We start from the raw sequence: 18,083 nt of genomic DNA, 5'->3' as shown, positions 1-18,083 counted from the left end.
TTCCTGTTGCCTGTTGGGATCCCTTGCAAGGCATCTTATTATTAGCTCCATCTTGCTTTCAAAACCACATGATATAAAAATGTTCCTAGCTAAATAATAACTTACAAGGAATCCCTTTGTTTTATTAATTTATTACGTGGATTTGATCGATAGATGATGTCCCATCTAAGAAAGTAGGGAAAAATGCATTTTTTATTTTTTTATTTTTTTCCCTCTCGAAACTACCATCAAATGATAATTTGTTGTACCCTCGTTAATAATTCAAACCAAGTGATCAGCTTGCAATTATTAAGGGTAATTTCATCTCTCTCTCTCTCTCTCTATAGATATATATGCTAAAAGCCTAAAACTAAAATTGATATTTTGCCGAGGTGGTAGAAGAATTCAAGTTAAAGTCTGAATTATAGTAGTAGCTATCCTAAATTGTTCTCCTATATAAAGAAAATAGATGTGTTATCCTCACAAGAAAGTTGTATAAAAGTAAATTCATAAATTGACGTAATTTTATTTGATTTATTATATATTTTTTGTAATAAAAGTAATTTTATAATCAGACATATTATATCAAATTACGTTAATTTATGAATTTATTTTTATAAAATTTCTTTTATAACTAAAGCATTTTTGTAAATTAAAAAAGTTAATGTTTCAACCACACTATATCCCATCTAAGAAAGTAGGGTAAAACACATTACTACAATCATTTATTTGGACCCTCATTTAAATGAAGGGTAATTTCATCTTTTCATATATATATATATATGCTAAAAGCCTAAAACTAAAATTGAGGCCTGAATCATGATAGTAAGCCAAAGTTTAATGAATGTCTATATTGACATTATAAATTGTAAATTGTAAATTGTTCCCCTATCTAAAGAAAAATTCATGTTTCAACAACACTACGTATCCAACTCGTTCATTTAAATTACTGAGACATTAATTTTTTTAATTTTTATTTAAATTATTCATTCCGTTCTCAATAGATGCATAAACTATAAACTCCAAATATCCTTTTAAAGTACCAAAAGGACATCTTCTACTTCTAGCTAGGAAGGTGCCATCTCCGTCTCTTACTCCTCCCCTCTTTGACTTGTAATGGTATTGATGTCTAGAGATCATGATTGGAAGACAATTTTGATTTCTTACTTTATAATAGTAATGCCAAAGAATGTACTTTAAAAAAAAAAAAAAAAAAAACCCAAAGAATGTTTTGCTGTATATATGGATTTGTAGTGATAGACTTACCTCCACCAAAAAAAAAAAAAAAAAAAAAATCGAAGGATGTGTCTTTCCAATAAATGAAGGAAAAAATTGTTTATTTTATCACAATTAATTTTTTTTTCTCTTTATTTATTTATTTATTAAAAAATAAATATTCTTCTTGTTATAAAGCATGTCCCTAATTTTTAAAATTTTTTTTATCAAAATATCTGGTAAAAAAAAGGATAATACTAACTATACTCACAAAAAAAACTTATAAAAAACTTGCGTATCCTCTCACGAATAAAACATAAAGAAAGAAAAGTGAAAAGTTAGTGAATGTATTAAATGTTTTTAAAGTCCATTAGCATTTTTCAAGAAAAAATATTAACTGAAATTATTGAATAAGCTTAGGGTTGTTAATGTAATTTAGTCTCACCTTTCCGGGCAAAAAAAAAGTAAATTACTATTTTTATCACCCGTTCTTAAATTTAAATATATATTTCATTTTTTGTTTTCGTTGCAAGCGACGGGAGAGAGGGAAAGAGAGAGAGGATAAAATCTACAGAGACGGATCTCCAAGGAAACTCCTCTCCTGAGTCCTCTCTGTTCTTTTAGCTCCTCTAGACTTCTGCCTGATTTTGTTTAGCATATTTCAAATACCAGAAAGAAAGAAAGAGAAAAAAAATTCTAAACCGATATGTTTGGCATTTCGAATTCCGGCAATTGATTCATGCCCCCATTTTTTGCAACCAATCATACACATACGCACAAAGAGAAAAAAAGACCTCGCCCCTGCAGAAATTATTTCACCTTTTTCAGATATTAATATAGCCGAATCGGGTGTTTCGATTCTGGCATGTCAGAGTAATGGGTTCACGATCATCTCCTTCCTCTCCCTCTCGACGTGACGACGTGGCGATCTCAGGCAGGCGATTCTGATTCTTATTTTTCTCATTGTTGATTGTTATCGTTTCTACTGGATTTTCTCTAAAGTTTCCTTCTTTTGATTTGAAACTTTTACTTTTGATCTGTATATTTGAATTTTTTTATGTATTTCGAATCATTGCTTTCATATATTCTAGCCTGCTGATTTTACCAAAAACAAAAAAAAAAAAAAAAACCTATTTTGTTTTCTTTTATTCAGTTTCTTTATGTGGATTAGGTCGGAGATTTTGCTGTAAAAACTTAGGTTTGAAATTTGTTGGATCCGTAAGAATTTTGTCTATCCGAATTAGCGTAAATATTAGTGGGTGATACCCAGAAGAGGTTTCGAGCTGATTCCTAGATCAAAACGTGACTTGGACTTTGATTACCGAAATGCTCAAAATTTATATTACTTTATTTTTTTTTTCAATCTTTTTTCTTTTTTTTTTCCGTGATGGTGAACAAAAAGCAATTCCATCGCTTTGGAAATCCGCGTTTCAGTGGGTTTCCGGTTCACGAGTGTGTAATATGCAATGGTATTGTGTTAGGAACTATTTTATCAAATTATATAGGAGAGATTCTCTACGAACTTTTTTTCAATTAAAGTTTCCATCTTGGAGATCCATGTGTTGTATATCTACCATGCCTTGCAGCTTTGCCGATGGAATGAGTTATTCCTTAGGGGTGAAATTAGTTACGGGGATGGATTTTGTTGTCTCCCCTCCCAACCCCCCCCCCCCCCCCCCCCCCTCCCCCCCCACCCAACCCCACAATTGTTGTTCTTAGAGTAGATATTGCTTTGTTATTTTCTAAGACCAATATTGGTATTTATCATGAATTTATTAGCTGATAAGAGTTGTTGAATTTTGCAGAACTCCATGAGAGGCAGCATCTACAGGAAGTTGAAAATCTGACACTCAGTGCACAACCTATAAAAACTTTGAAGTTTTTCATTTTGGCTATTGTTCAATATGTTAAGCGGTCACTATTATATCTGTTAGCAAAAGGTGGATGGCTAATGCTTTTGAGCACAGTGGCAGTGGCTATCGGAATTCTTGTTATAGCCATTGATGGCCCTCATGAGAAGGTATCTAGCTTTTGCATTACCGTTGTTTTTTTAATGAGTAACATTGAATTTATTAAAAATAAGTATACAAAACGAGGAGGTAGAGAGTCCTAAAAAACTTCCCATACAACAAGTACATTATATCAAATTAAAAATAAAAGAAGGGCAATAGAGCCAAAATTTTGGTCCAGATCCATGTTTCTCAACAGAACCAAGGATGGAACTTTCATAAAGGGTGGTTTTTTATGCAATCCTACTGAGTTTGCGGTGCTGTGTATAACCGCAACAACTAATGTTGCATTGGATTTGACTGCTTCAGACCATCTGGTAGAGTTTTCCACGCCCTTATTCTCACTATCATAGGAAAAAAAAAGTAAGAACAAATTTCTTCTTCATGCAAAGAGATGACATAAGGCTGTCTCTCAAAGGAAGAAGTTCCTTTGAGGTGCCGCTAGGTCGGGTTTCATGCTGGTACCTGGGAAATTAGGGGTTTTTTTTCCTTCTGGATAAAAGGGGTACGAAAAAGAAATAAAGGAAAAATGTTGGAAAACAAACCAATGATCAGCCAAAAGGGGCTCAGATTCCAAAACCTAGTCTTAAAGTGGCCGAGCATGTCGTAAACAGAGGTACAGAGGTAGAGTATGATAGTCACACGCATTAGCAATGGCATGCGACAGCCACACATCAATTGAAAGGGACCACAGATCAATGGAGCTTGGAGGTGGAGAGGCAACGGTTCCATCAATATGGGGTGCAATGGTTGAATGGTTGGTGGTGGTCTGAAAGTAGTAGATCTAGCTTGCAAACACCTAAGAAGAAAGGGGGAAAAATGGAAAAAATGGGAGAGAAGGACCAAAGATAGAGGAGAAAGGGGAAGAGGAAGGAGGGGATTTTGGATTTAAAGATGGGGGAGGAGGCTTTTCCCTTCGTCTAGAGAGTTGGGGGCAGGGGAGCAGTTTTGGGGGGAAAAGCTTTTTCAAAAGGGGGAGACTGTAATGGGCACTACCTGTGCTTTACTGTTGGTTTTTCTTTATCTTAGCAGCTCCATTTTTTGGTAGCACATTATTGTTTGTGAGTGGATGACAGAATCTTTGTAAGGCTATACCCTTTTTTTTAATAGGCAAATATTACAAGAAAATAAGCAGGGATTTATAAGGCTATGCTTGTTTTGCACAAAAGGTTTCCCGCCCCAAAAATAGTTTCCAATCGTTTCAGTGGAAACTATTTTTGGGGAAAATTGCTGGTTTTTAAATGTTTTTAAAAATATTGGAAATGATGTCAAAAACACTTTCGTACCGTACAGAAGATCGTTCTCCTCCACCTGCACTCCTCTCTCTGACACAAATACAACCTTCTGTAACCCTCTCTTGTCCACCTTCTTATCCTCTTATTTCTTTGATGTAAAAAAACCAGCCATAACAACAAAAACAACTATGAGGATGAAGCCTCCTAATCTCAGAGCAAGAAGGCCACTAGAAACCGAGCCACCAAGCAGAAGCTCCACCTTTCTTTAGGAAACTGCCTTTTCCTCCATGCATAATCTCTCCCTGTCAATGAGGAGCTGCTGTCTGCTGGCTACGGTGATGACCTGGTTGGGGAAATCCAGTTAAATGTTGCCACTGCACTTGCGTCTAAGACTAGACTGAAGTCAGTGCACTGACCAAGGAGTTGAGAGACTAGTATGTTCTTGTGTGTGAGTGCATGAATGCAATTTACGCAGACCAAAGTACATGGTCAGCCTTGTCACCATCCAGTGCATTGTGATGACTCAACCCCCATATGGCGAGTTGGGAGGGAAAGAGATGGACCAAGGAAAAAAAGTTTTTTGCTGTTTCAGGAAGTCATGTTGCACCCACAATGGGTTAACTTTCTTTGATTTGGAAATCACTTTCTGTTTGCCAATACTTTATTCTTAAACCAAGTATCAGAAAATGCTGAAAAGTTCCCCATAAAAAATGTTTACGTCAAAAAGACCACCTAAATGTGGTTCATATCCCATTTGTGAATATCTGGCTCATTTGTATCCCAGGGAACTATAAAGCTCCCTGTTGCGATTAAAATGTTGACTTCCTGACACCATCCTGTATGTGCTATTAGTTCTAAATGTCTCGTTACCAACTTAAATTGCATATAATTATTATAGTTCTGACCTGTAATCAGTTTCCTAGCAATATTTTAAGGTTTTTGGTTGTAATAAGGTTAAAGTTTATCCCTTTCTGCGAACAGGATGGTGGATTCCATTTGAGTTCAATTTTAGCATTTTATTGTTGATTATTTAGCTTTTATTCTTTTCTTGGCATTTGTCTTCATGTTGTTTTGTCACTCAGATAAATTGATGTTGACTCATGTTTCTGCAGCACGTTGAGGAGCTTTCTAAATATATCCGGTTTGGACTATGGTGGATTTCTCTTGGAGTTGCATCTTCGATTGGGCTTGGTAAGGAAAAAAAATTCTTGAAGGTCGTGTGTGTTAGTGGTCAGATGAGTTTTGTGCTCATGTAAATAATTGATCTTAGGAGGCAAATTTTGTTAGTTATCATAGGTATTATGTTATGAACTAGGAAAAAATGAATTGGTTTTTTTATATTTGTTTGAAAATATGTAGGTAGTATATAACTTGAGGAAGTATTTTTTTCCATTATTCTTTCTAGAAACATCTTAGTTTGAAATGTCTTGACCAGGCCTGTGTAATGTATGAACCCTGAAATTGTAAAATCAATGTTTATTCCGTTTGTTTTTCTTCAGGATCTGGTTTGCATACTTTTGTCCTTTATTTGGGGCCCCATATTGCACTGTTCACCATAAAAGCAATGCAGTGTGGACGCGTGGATTTAAAAAGTGCCCCTTATGATACTATTCAGTTGAAAAACGGTCCTTCATGGCTTGATAAGGATTGCTCTGAATTCGGGCCCCCATTGTTCCCATCATTACATGGTTTGCGTGTTCCACTTAGCAGCATATTGCCACAGGTTCAGATTGAGGCTGTTCTATGGGGTCTTGGGACTGCTATTGGAGAGCTTCCTCCATACTTCATCTCAAGGGCAGGTATGAGGAATATAGCTTTTGTTATATTTTCCTACTGAACTGAGATTTCTGAGACTAATATATCTCCCTACTTTGTTTTGAGCTAGTATATATTCCTACTGAAACTTTAATGACTTTTATGCTACTTTCCGTAGCGTGTAGTTTGTAACTAGGCTTTTTCTTGTATACTTCTTGTGTACTTGGGCATTGCCATTTTACGTGGATTAATAAAAATTCTTACTTATAAAAAAAAAAAAAAACATATTCCTACTTAAATAATACTTTTGGGACTAATTATAATTTCTGTGGGTTGGACCTCATGAGAGAGGGAGGGGGGTTTATTCGAGGCAGATGTATTATTGACTTTGTGAAAATGAGGATTGCCTAGATGAAAAAATTATTGTGAACATGAGGATGTCAATGTTATTTATGTCCTAGGATTCTCTTAAGCCTATATAACTTTTGTAAACCCTATAAAACCTAAGTACATGGATTAGATTGCGGTGGAAGGATTGTAGTTTGACTACTAATAAAGTATACCTAACCTGATGCTCATTTGTTATCTTCTGCCTATATCTTTTTTTTTTTTTTTTTGTTGATAAGTAAGAGATAAATATTATATATATGAATGAAATAGGTTTAGCCCATGTACACAGGAAGTATACAGAAAGACACCCAAATACATTCTAAGAGCGATAAATTAAAGACAATAAATCATGAACATTATCCCCATGCAATACAATAGCAGAAAACCAACACATTAAGGTGTGTAGCACAAAAGTCTTCAACTCGGCCAATGTGCGTTCCTTATCTTTAAAGCAGCGCACATTCATTTCCGTCAAAATACACCACATGATGCACAATGGAAACATCTTCCATACCGTTGCCACTTGATAACATCCATGTATCTTTCTCCAACAACCCAACAAATCCATCACCTTCATGGGCATAACCCAAGCAACATCAACCCTTTGAAAGATCTCATCCCACAACACCCTTGTTACCTCACAGTGAAATAAGAGATGGTCCACAGATTTTCCATTCTTTTTACACAAGTAACACAAACCTATCACTACACATCCTCTCTTCCTCAAGTTTTCCGTAGTCAAGATCTTCCCAAGAGCGGCATTCCACACAAAAAAAGCTACTTTGGAAGGCATGTGAGACCTCCAAATCTTCTTCCAAGGGAACGGAGTATGATCTTGTGTTGTCAAGATGTTATAATACGCCTTAACTGTACATATCTTGTGATTATTAGACCTCCACTTCAATTTATCTCGTTGTGCTATAGGAGTCCCCTTGGAATATAGCAGGCTGAGAAAAAGTCTGAAACAATAGATAATTCCTAGTCATGAAAATTCCTATTAAAAAGAATATTCCACTGATGCGAGCCATGAGAAAATAACTACACATCCGCCACCGAAGCCTCCCTATTAACTGCTATACGATATAGGGCCGGAAAAGCCATTTCCAATGCATGATCTCCACACCACACGTCTCGTTAAAAACTGATTCGATTGCCCTCCCCAACTACAAAGCGAATTTGATTTGCAAAGCATGGCCACTCCTTCCTTATAAACTTCCATAAACCCACACTATAACCCCCTCTCACTTCGTTAGAGCACCAACCACCCCAAGCGAGACCATATCTCGTGTCAATAATTTCCTTCCACAATGAACCTCTTTCTAAGTGATATCTCCAAAGCCATTTCCCCAATAGAGCTCTGTTAAAGGTTCTTACATACGCTCAACCCCCCATTCACAACTGAGGCACAAACTGTCTTCCATCTAACTAGATGAAATTTCTTCTCCTCCCCCATGCCTCCCCATAAGAATGCCCTAAAGAGTTTCTCCATTCTGTTCACCACTCTTACAGGCAAAAGAAACAAGGATAAAAAATATGTGGGGAGGTTAGTGAGAGTACTTTAACCAGCCAAAAAGGGGGAGGCGGCCCCCTTTTGATAAATACACCCGTTTCCAACCAGCCAACATTTTCTCTATCTTCTCCACAACCCTTCCTATATAAGCTCTATTCTTGAAAGTTGCACCCAACGGAAGACCCAGATATTTTATAGGGAAAGAGGACACCTTACAATTCAAAAGGCTTGCTAAACTGAGGATATTAGAAACAACACCCACAGGAACCATCTGACACTGCTTCAAAGCAAAGTAACAATGCATGTAGAGTTTGGATCTGGCTATTATTTGCTTCACAAAAGACTAAAGTATCATCTGCGAAAAGGTGTGAGATGATAATAGGGCCACCAGAGTCATTACCCACCTGAAAACCAGATAAGTACCCTCCCCCAACAGCAGCCTGCACCATCCTACTTAGAGCCTCCATAACTATAACAAATAGAAGAGGAGATAGAGGATCTCCTTGCCGCAATCCCTGCGAACTATAAAAAAAAACCAGCTGGTGTGCCATTAACTAGAACTGAAAATCGGGCGGTTGAAATACAATGACGCATCCATGAAATCCACCTATCCCCAAAGCCACACCTCTCAAGCAGGTATAAGAGGAATTCCCAGTTTACATGATCATATACCTTATCCATGTCAAGCTTGCAGAGAACACCTAAACCTCCTTCTCGTAGTCTATAATCCAAGCACTCATTTGCAACGAGTACTGAATCAAGAATTTGTCTCATGAATAAAAGCGTTCTGAGACTTGGAAATAATAAGTTTCAACACCAGACTAAGCCGGTTGGCAAGAACCTTTGAAATAATCTTATAAACGCTACTAACCAGGCTTATTGGACGAAAGTCCTCAATCGTCGAAGCCTTGTGTTTCTTGGAGCAATAAAGGTCGCATTAAGGGATTTTTCAAACTTTTGAAATGAGTGAAATTCACTAAAAACTTGCATAACATCACATTTGACAATGTCCCAACAAGTTTGAAAGTAACCCATAGAAAAACCATCCGGACCCGGCGCTTTATCCTTAGCCATACCAGAGATGACCTTGTAAATTTCTTCTTCAACGAAGGGTCTCTCCAAAACACTCGTACTCTGCGAGTCAATTGCCTCAAAAGGCAAGGCATCAAGCTTCGGCCTCCAAGAACTCGATTATGTGAAAATGGTCTCATAATAATGTACAATATGATTTTCTAGCTCCGTCGGAGAAGATAGCACCTATGAGCCTAATTGAAGCGACTTAATAGCATTGTTACATCGATGTGAATTAACCACTTTATGAAAGAATTTCGTGCACCTATCACTTTCTTTCAACTAAAGGGCTCTAGATTTTTTACGCCATAATATCTCATTTGACAACAAAACCCTTTCCAAGTTTGTCATAATCATGTCCTTCCTCAATAACACCTCCTTCGATGTATCTCCCAATAATTCTTTACCCTCTAGCTCTTGCAGTTCCTCCAATAGTGTAGACTTCTGATTGTCAATGTGACCAAAAACTTCCAAGTTCCACTTCTTCAAGTCTTGCTTTAGAGCCTTCAACTTACCTGCAAGAATGAAACTTGGAGTACCAATAAACTGATATGATGACCACCAAGCACGCACCATCTCTACAAACCCATCTGCTGTTAGCCATATGTTTTCAAACTTGAAATACCGGCGACCCCTGTGAATACCCCCACAATCTAAAAGGATAGGAAAATGATTTGAACTTACTCGAGCTAGCCGTTTCTGACTTACTTCCGGATAGTGGGCTTCCCACGAAGGAGAGACAAGGAATCTATTCAATCTCGACCAAACCCACCCGTTTGACCAAGTGTACTCGTCCCCTACCAGGGGGAGATCCATGAGATCCAAATAAAAGATGAACTCGGAGAATTCCTCCATGGCCACAAAATTTCGATACAGCCCTGATTATTCGCTAGGAAAGTGAGTAATGTTAAAATCACCTCCCATACACCACAGCACGTCCCATAAGGAATATAGGCCCACCAACTCCTCCCATAACCTTCTCCTATCCCCGTCCACGTTAGGACCATAAGAACCTACAAATGTCCATTCCCATCCATCAGCCACATTTTTTAATAAAGTCGCAACCGAGAAATCTTCAATACACTCCTCAATCGCCTCAACCACTCTTTTATCCCACATTAGTAACACTCCACTGAGGCTCCCAAAGAAGCCAAATAAGTCCGACCCACGTGTGAGCACCCCCATAAACTTCGCACCATTCTTTTATCAATGAATTGCAACTTTGTTTCTTGAAAACATATAACATTACCCTTCCACATCTGCAATAATGATTTGATACGAAGGCATTTATTGCGATCATTGAGTCCCCGTACATTCCATGATAAAATCTTAGGCTTCATAAGAACATACTTTGCTCCTTTTCGATCTATCCCTTCCGTCACTCCCTTCCTTCACATCATAATTAATGGAACAAATTAGCTGTCTAAGTTTCCTATCCTGCTTTGAAGCTGATTTCGAATGGCTAGCTTCAAGTGCTACGAGAAGAGCCTTGAATTGTTCTTCGTAACCTCCAAAAGAAACCCCAATAACAGCTTGAATCTCCTCTACCTTCTTGAAAACCCAATTTGACGGACAATACCCAAATTTAGAGCTGGGAGGGAGTGTACATAGAAGAGTTAGAACGGACCCCTCCTCACCAGGACAAACTGGAGCTAATAAAGCCAGTTCCAAACCACATACTAGATCTAGTTCACCACTGGATACCACCAAATTTTCATAACCACATTCTTCGAACTCATTCCTAGACTTAGGCCTCGTTTGCATTCAAAATCTACCTCAACTCATCTCATTTCATCATTACAACTTTCTCAAATTCACACACAAAATATAATAAACAATTCAACTTTTTTAAATCTTAAAACAACTTTCTTAAATTCCTACACAAAATATAATAAATAATTCAACTTTTATTCTACTATTCACAAATCATCTCAACCCATCTCTGAATCCAAATCACTTCTTAGTCTCCTCAACAACAACCATCTCCAATGGTATAGTGCCTAGCGTAGACCCCTGAAACGAGATGCCACGCTCCTGCAAGACTGCCTGCACAGGGAGCATACCTGGGCCTCCAACCACCACACACGATTGGGATTGTGCAATCTCCAATGACAACCCACACGACGGCGATGGGAGATCATCACTCATCGACCCATCCTCAACCAGCTCCTCTACCAACTCGCCAACCTCAACCTCCTCCCGTCGGGGTGGCTATACCGACTCATCATGATGATCAACAGTGACCAGCGAAGCTTTCTGTACCGGTGTGGAGTCTAGCAAGACACTTAACGGCACTGAAATGTGCTTCACAACACTGCACAGACCCGAATTTGTTTCTCTAGACTCTGCCGACGCACTCCCATCAACCCCATACCTCACCGACAATCCCACACCATCGTCCACTTATCACACGACTGATTCTATGTAGCTTTTGGCGATGAAGAGCAGCTCACGACATTACATAGGTTAGGCTCAACAACTGTAATCCCTACCGACGCCAACTCCGGCACCCCAGACCTCACTGGCGAACCCACCACCACCCCAGACAACGACATCAACCCCTGAGCCACCGCGAACGGTGGAGGATGAGGCCCACACGACGACGATGGGGCTTCGCTGTTTGCAGCCCTACGTCTCCATGCAGGTTTCGAAGCCTGGGCCTGCGAGTTGGGCCACTGGACCACTTGAGAACAAACCTGCGGTTGAGGCCCACCAACAGCCACACATTTTCCCTTTACCCCATGAAACTCATCTACAGATTTGATCCCATTAAAAGTCTTGCCAACCTCAACATCTCCTTGGCCCATTTCAAAAGCCTTTTCCATCTGCAATCCCTCAACGCATCGTTTTAAAATTCGCATATTCATATGCAAATACCCCACTTGCATCTCCATCTCAGCCAAAGCATGCAGCAAAGTTTCCAAACTTGGCCCCAACAAATGCCTACCCAGACTTGCGTCTCCACAGAGCCGTGCTTTCACCAAAGTGGAAGTAGCGCCTGACCCCTCTGCAGGTTTTGGAGCTCGAGACAAGGCCTCTCTGTACGAAGAAAAAACTTGGTTCCCCCCCCGGCGAAGGAGGAGACCTCCATGTGCGGCTCCCTCTGTTATTCCCTCCCAAAACAGAGGAAGTTGCAAAAATTTCCTTCAACAACTCACCAAAATTCCTCCAACCTACCCCTTTCCTCCCTTCCAGTATCACTAGTAGGCCTTGTTGTTTCTCTTGCCCAAATTCCAATAGGGTGAAAAAGCTCCCATAGAGTTACGCTGCCTTTGCACCACCAATACTTGAGAACCATTTCTACGGCATCTGAGGAAACCCAAGGGCCCCTCAAAAGCAATACCTTCCTTCACCGTGACAGTCAGCCATCCCAACGAGGCTTGATCAATGAAAATGTGATTCGCAACACAATAGCTGCTCTCAGTGATTCTCCACCACCTTGCATTCATCTTCTTGAACTCAAAACATTTTTTATCAATAATAACATTCCTACTAGACCCCATCACAACACAAGTACTCATAAAGAAACTGAAAAAACTGAGCTAAAAGCACAACTGGTCTCAACCACCGTTAGTAGAAGAAACACCAACGGAGAGACAACATTTTTTTTCTCTAGTGTATAGGGAGAGAAAAAATAAGGGTTTTCCTGGGGAACAACTCAAAAACTCCTGACCAACAAAACACTAGAAAATGAACTTTTCTGCGTATATCCATATATTCTTCTTATTAAAATGAAATATTAGTGAAGAAAGAATAATTTTTTTTTTTTATTGGCACCGGGTGTCCGGGAACAATGTCCCGACCAATCCCGGGATTACACAGGCCCTCAGCAAGGAGTTTCCTGCAACTGCACGTTGGGTAATTCAAGGGAAAAATCTCAGTCCGATGGCTCCTAGAGATTGTTTGCACTCAAGGGGATTTGAACCTTAGACCGAGACGTTGGGGGCGGCAATACCCCAAGCCCAAGGCCTTTTTCAATTGAGCCAACCCCTAGGTTAATTTTGAGTCAAAGTTAAAACCTTGATTGTACTTATTGAGCAGCCCATGGGCTTTTTTCTTTTTCAGTTTCACTGGGCCTTATAATGATGCATTTTATTGCAAGTTTAAATAAAAAAGTAACAGCATTACAACCCCCCTTTTTATAAGGTTAGGCATGCTACATTCTCATATACTACAGCACCAGCTAATAATAGTTCTATAACATCAGCACTTCCTTAGCAACCTAAACAAATATGCCAATCATGCTTGATGTGTTGTTAAGGATCAACATTAGCATTCGTAGGATAAGACTATACTTTCGATTGATGATATTACTTTGCACATATACTAATCTACCTCTTACTAATATACCACTTAATGCAGCAAGCATATCAGGTAGCAAATTGGAGGCTATGCAAGAATTGGATGCCTCCCCAACTGAAGGCAAAGGATTCATTGCTAGTCGACTAAATCAAATCAAACACTGGCTTTTATCACACTCGCAGCACTTGAACTTCTTTACAATTTTAGTTCTCGCATCGGTTAGTTTGGAGTTTCTCCAACTTTGTTACTTGAATACTTTATATACCTCGCCTTATTGGAACCTTTTAATATGCAACACTGTATAATAATTTGTTTTCCTTTTTTTTTCACTAAGAATCCCTTAAAAGAATTTTGAATAGATAGTGGACTCTCAACCCTTGTGGAATGTAAACCCTTTAATACCTCAACAGGCCCTGAATTTCTAAAACCTGAACCTGTACGTTCTGTGCTGACAATTACTTTCATTTGTAAATTTTTATGAGCTCCCAAGTTCAATATGAAATTATATTATATTTTTCTTGTATTTTAAATAATATAACGCAGTATATGTCATTGGCAATGCTTATCATAGACAGTTCTTTTCTCTAATTTTGACAGTTCCGGTTCTCATAACTTTTCATGTGATGTGCATTCTTCAATGGCAACAGTGTTGTTTTTTTATTATGTATGCTGCCAATTAACTCTAGTATTTTTCAGGTACCAAATCCTCTATTTGACCTTGCTGGAATTATGTGTGGACAATTTGGGATTTCATTTTGGAAGTTTTTTCTTGCCACATTGATTGGAAAGGCAATTATTAAAACTCACATACAGGTTTGTGAATTCTCAAATTCTGCGGATCAGGCTGGTTTGGGGGGTGAGATGAGAATTTTTGGTTTTAGATGAAAGTTTAAAATATTATTTTTTAATATTATTATTGTTTTAGGATTTGAAAAAGTTGAATTGTTTATTATATTTTGTACGGGGATTTGAAAAAGGTGTAATGATGAGATGAGATGAGATGAGATGAGAATTTTGTGTTTTGTCTCACCCCCCAAACTTTTAGTTTGTAATTTGTTTCATTTTGCTTTTAGTATTTTCCTATGGCCTTGCCAATTGCGTTGTTCACATCGTTTACAACAGTTGGATAGTCAGACTGCCATATATATGCATAGATATATTAATCTGTTAATGAAGTATGGCAGAGGAAAATATATTTCATGCTTGCATGCATTCGTTCACACATACATATACATATATAAACCCCTAGGGGTTGGCTCAAGTCGTAAGGGCATTGGTTTTGGGGATATGATCCCACCAGATCTAACGATTGAACTCTTGGGTGCAAACTATATCCAAGGGTCACATCCCATCGTTGAAAAGTCGATGATTTCCCTAATCCGTATGGTGTGAGTGCATTGCGTGGGTCCAGAGTTAAACCGGATAAAAAACATGTATCATTTGCACGGTCTCCAAGGTTCATCATCATCAGAATATGTGTGTATGGTGTTAATTTCATAAGCCCTAATCTGTTTTGGCTTTTATTTATTTTTTATCTTTTTCTGCAGACGGTTTTTGTCATCTCAGTTTGCAATAATCAACTCCTCAACTGGATTGAAAACGAATTGATATGGTTACTGAGCCTTATTCCTGGTTTTGCTTCTGTCTTGCCTGGCCTTGTTGTCAAACTCAATGCTGTCAAAGCCAAGTATCTAACAGCACCTCCTCCTGTGGCCTCAAATATTAAGGTATTCAGCCATGGCATATGAGGCATCCATCTAATTTTGGCAAGGTTTTGACGTCAGAGCCTCACATCATCATTTGTGTAAAGACATCTAACCTCATTTTTTCTGTATAATTTATTGTAAAACGTTCCCAGGTAAAGAAATGGGACTTCTCACTTGCTTCAATCTGGAATACCGTTGTGTGGCTCATGCTCATGAACTTCTTGGTCAAGTTTGTGACAGCAACTGCCCAAAGTTATCTGAAGAAACAACAGGAAAATGAGGTAGCTGCATCGACAAACAGGTCATCTACCCAAATTGAATCCATCACTTAATACCCAAATGAAGTGGCTGCCTTGGTGTCCCCTACAAGTAGAACTTATGGAATTTTCAACAAGGCAATATGTGACGTCCACACAAAAACTCTACATCGGAAGCCCCTATTAGAAGCCTGTATAGAATTAGGAAAACAATGGACAAGAAGTAAAATCTGCAGGTTTATTTCCCTGTTTTATGCTGGGGGAAGCATTGTTTTGGGTAATTTTTAGCCCATTGTGGACTTCTGATGAAATTAGAAACTGGAATCTTATTATTCTTTTGCAATGCAAGCACAGATTATATAAAGCTCATTAACAGTTGAGGTTTTAAAACATCTCTGTTATATCTTTGACACTCACACCATTCCCCTTCAGTGATCTTAGCTGTCCTCTGAAGTGGTTTATTATTTAAAAGGTAGTTTAAAGATAGATGCTCATGGAAGAAGTACTCCCCATAGAAGTTGCTTAAAAAAGATTACTCGGTACAAGAAATGAGGATTCAGTCAAGGATTCTCCACTAAACAAGTTGGCTAGTGGATGCATAATGGCATCTAGAGGATAGGGAATAAAAGTGGTGCATTGAACCCTAATAACTTATCTTCATGGAGCATTGAAGTATGTGTCCCCCCGCTAAGTTCGAGATTTGAGTTTGATTATGGTTTGATGTGGTGCATCATTATAAACTTGTTTTTATTATATAATAAATATAATTTATTACATAAAATCACATTAATATATGAGTTTATTTTTGTAAAATCTCTTGCGACTCCAACACTTATCTAAATTTATTGAACAGATAAAACTCAAACATCCGAAATACAATAATACTCAATTATTTATTTGGGTGTATGTGTATATATATATATACACACACACTGATGGTTTCAGTTCATCATGGCGACGAATGAGTTCGATTAAATAATCAAATTGCCCCCTCAATAATGTTATGAGTAAAATCGAGAAAGAGAAAGATTGCCACTGATTAAAGAAATGATTAGTACAGAATAAAATAACGAGGTGATTTCAAAGTAAAGCAAGCTTTTGATGATGTCTTAGAAAAATGAAAATAAAAATAATTAATTAATGAATTAATCATAGGCCACAGGTGATGATGGGTGTGCAGTAATTATATAAATAAAATAAATTTGAGGTTCGTTGATATTTATTATTATATATAGAAGAAGCACTAAACTCTCATGGGCATATCCAACGCCATAGATTTCTTGGCGGTCGTGAATACATTAACCACAGGAATGCCATATAATATCAAATCTCAACCCAAATATATATAATTAGGTCTAAGATCCATTTTCATATAAAATAATGCTTTGATTTTTTGGAGGTAAAACCATTTTTTTTATTTTTTTTTAAAGTTTGATTTGACAAAGGCACGTCAAGAAAATAGAAGGAAAAAGTAGGTTCAATGAGTTTAATTAAAGGAATAATAGAGTTAGAAAAACGATACATTTCACATTTTCATGTTTTTTATTTGTCGAGCAGTCCTTGATAATCTCGTAATAATACATGGAAGCAGCTAGAGGAACCGATGAAGGACCGATAAAACCTATTGAATAAGTGTGAATGTATTTTTTTTTCTTTTATTTCAATCATTTTTATATATATTTAAATAATTTTAAAAAATAAAATATATATATCAATTCATTAATAATTACTTTTTTGATTATAAAGTAAAAAACTAAAAAATAAAAATCTCAATCAATTACTTTTATGGATCAAAATTATCAATTCAAATAGTATTTTTCATAATATATTAAAAAGGATAATGTATTACAGACAATATTATGGTTGTGAATCATAAAAATAATCACATATTGTGTTTTATTCCCTATGAAATCTTTTCAAGAAACTCGAATAGCCTATTCAATCATAGAAATTATATTTGTAATTATAAAATGTGTAAATTTTCTGCATTCTTTTAAAAAAAAATGAATAAATTTAAGATTTATATAACAAATTTATTTTTAATTAATAGATTACATTTTTTAAAAAAGAATACAAAATATTTACAATTCTTATTACTGCTCTATGAATAGGAAAATAATTAGATAAATTTTATGCATCAGTTACTATTTATTTTCATACTCTATATTTATAATTTTTTTTATAAAATATGAAGTATAGAATAATAAAAAATGACTGATGAAAAAAACATTTCAAAGAATTATGTTCACATTGTTCAAGATTAAAGTTTGATTTGAGTAGTGAGAATACCTGAGAAGTGTTGAGAATGTTTGTGAATAGCAGTGAAAAAGTAATGAAAAAGTAATAATAAAATATTAAAAAGTAGGTAAAAAATAATGAATAGTAAAAAAATAAATAAAAAATAATAATAAAATAAAAAATAGTAATGAAAGTATCTCAAATACTCTCGCTTGCCAAACACACCCTTAAAACTACAGCTATAGACAAAAGCCACGGACGGTGGCTACTGATTGATTATTTATTTATTTATTTTTATTTAATGATTAAATAAATATTTTTAAAAATAACGTATGAAAAAAATATAAAAATAAAAGGAAAAGAAAAAATCATTTGGCTATGGTGAAATATCTCGTGCTACACCGTCGCAGCACGAC

General features: G+C 36.9%; 1 protein-coding gene across 1 annotated transcript; it reads left to right on the top strand.

Annotated features, from left to right (window-relative positions):
* Nucleotides 1-1,710: 1,710 nt before the first annotated feature.
* Nucleotides 1,711-15,819, top strand: LOC121246674 (vacuole membrane protein KMS1-like). The gene is made up of 8 exons (XM_041144906.1): nucleotides 1,711-2,128; nucleotides 3,000-3,214; nucleotides 5,551-5,629; nucleotides 5,938-6,237; nucleotides 13,527-13,684; nucleotides 14,163-14,279; nucleotides 15,014-15,193; nucleotides 15,325-15,819. The coding sequence occupies exons 1-8, from the start codon at nucleotides 2,071-2,073 to the stop codon at nucleotides 15,502-15,504; spliced, it is 1,287 nt and encodes a 428-aa protein (XP_041000840.1). The 5' UTR covers nucleotides 1,711-2,070; the 3' UTR covers nucleotides 15,505-15,819.
* The last annotated feature ends 2,264 nt before the right edge of the window (nucleotides 15,820-18,083 follow it).

This window comes from Juglans microcarpa x Juglans regia, chromosome 1S, assembly GCF_004785595.1.
Source record: "Juglans microcarpa x Juglans regia isolate MS1-56 chromosome 1S, Jm3101_v1.0, whole genome shotgun sequence".
In the NCBI taxonomy this organism is placed as follows: Eukaryota; Viridiplantae; Streptophyta; class Magnoliopsida; order Fagales; family Juglandaceae; genus Juglans; species Juglans microcarpa x Juglans regia.
Note: the sequence above shows the minus strand (reverse complement) of the source record. Positions and strands in the feature narration are given on the sequence as shown.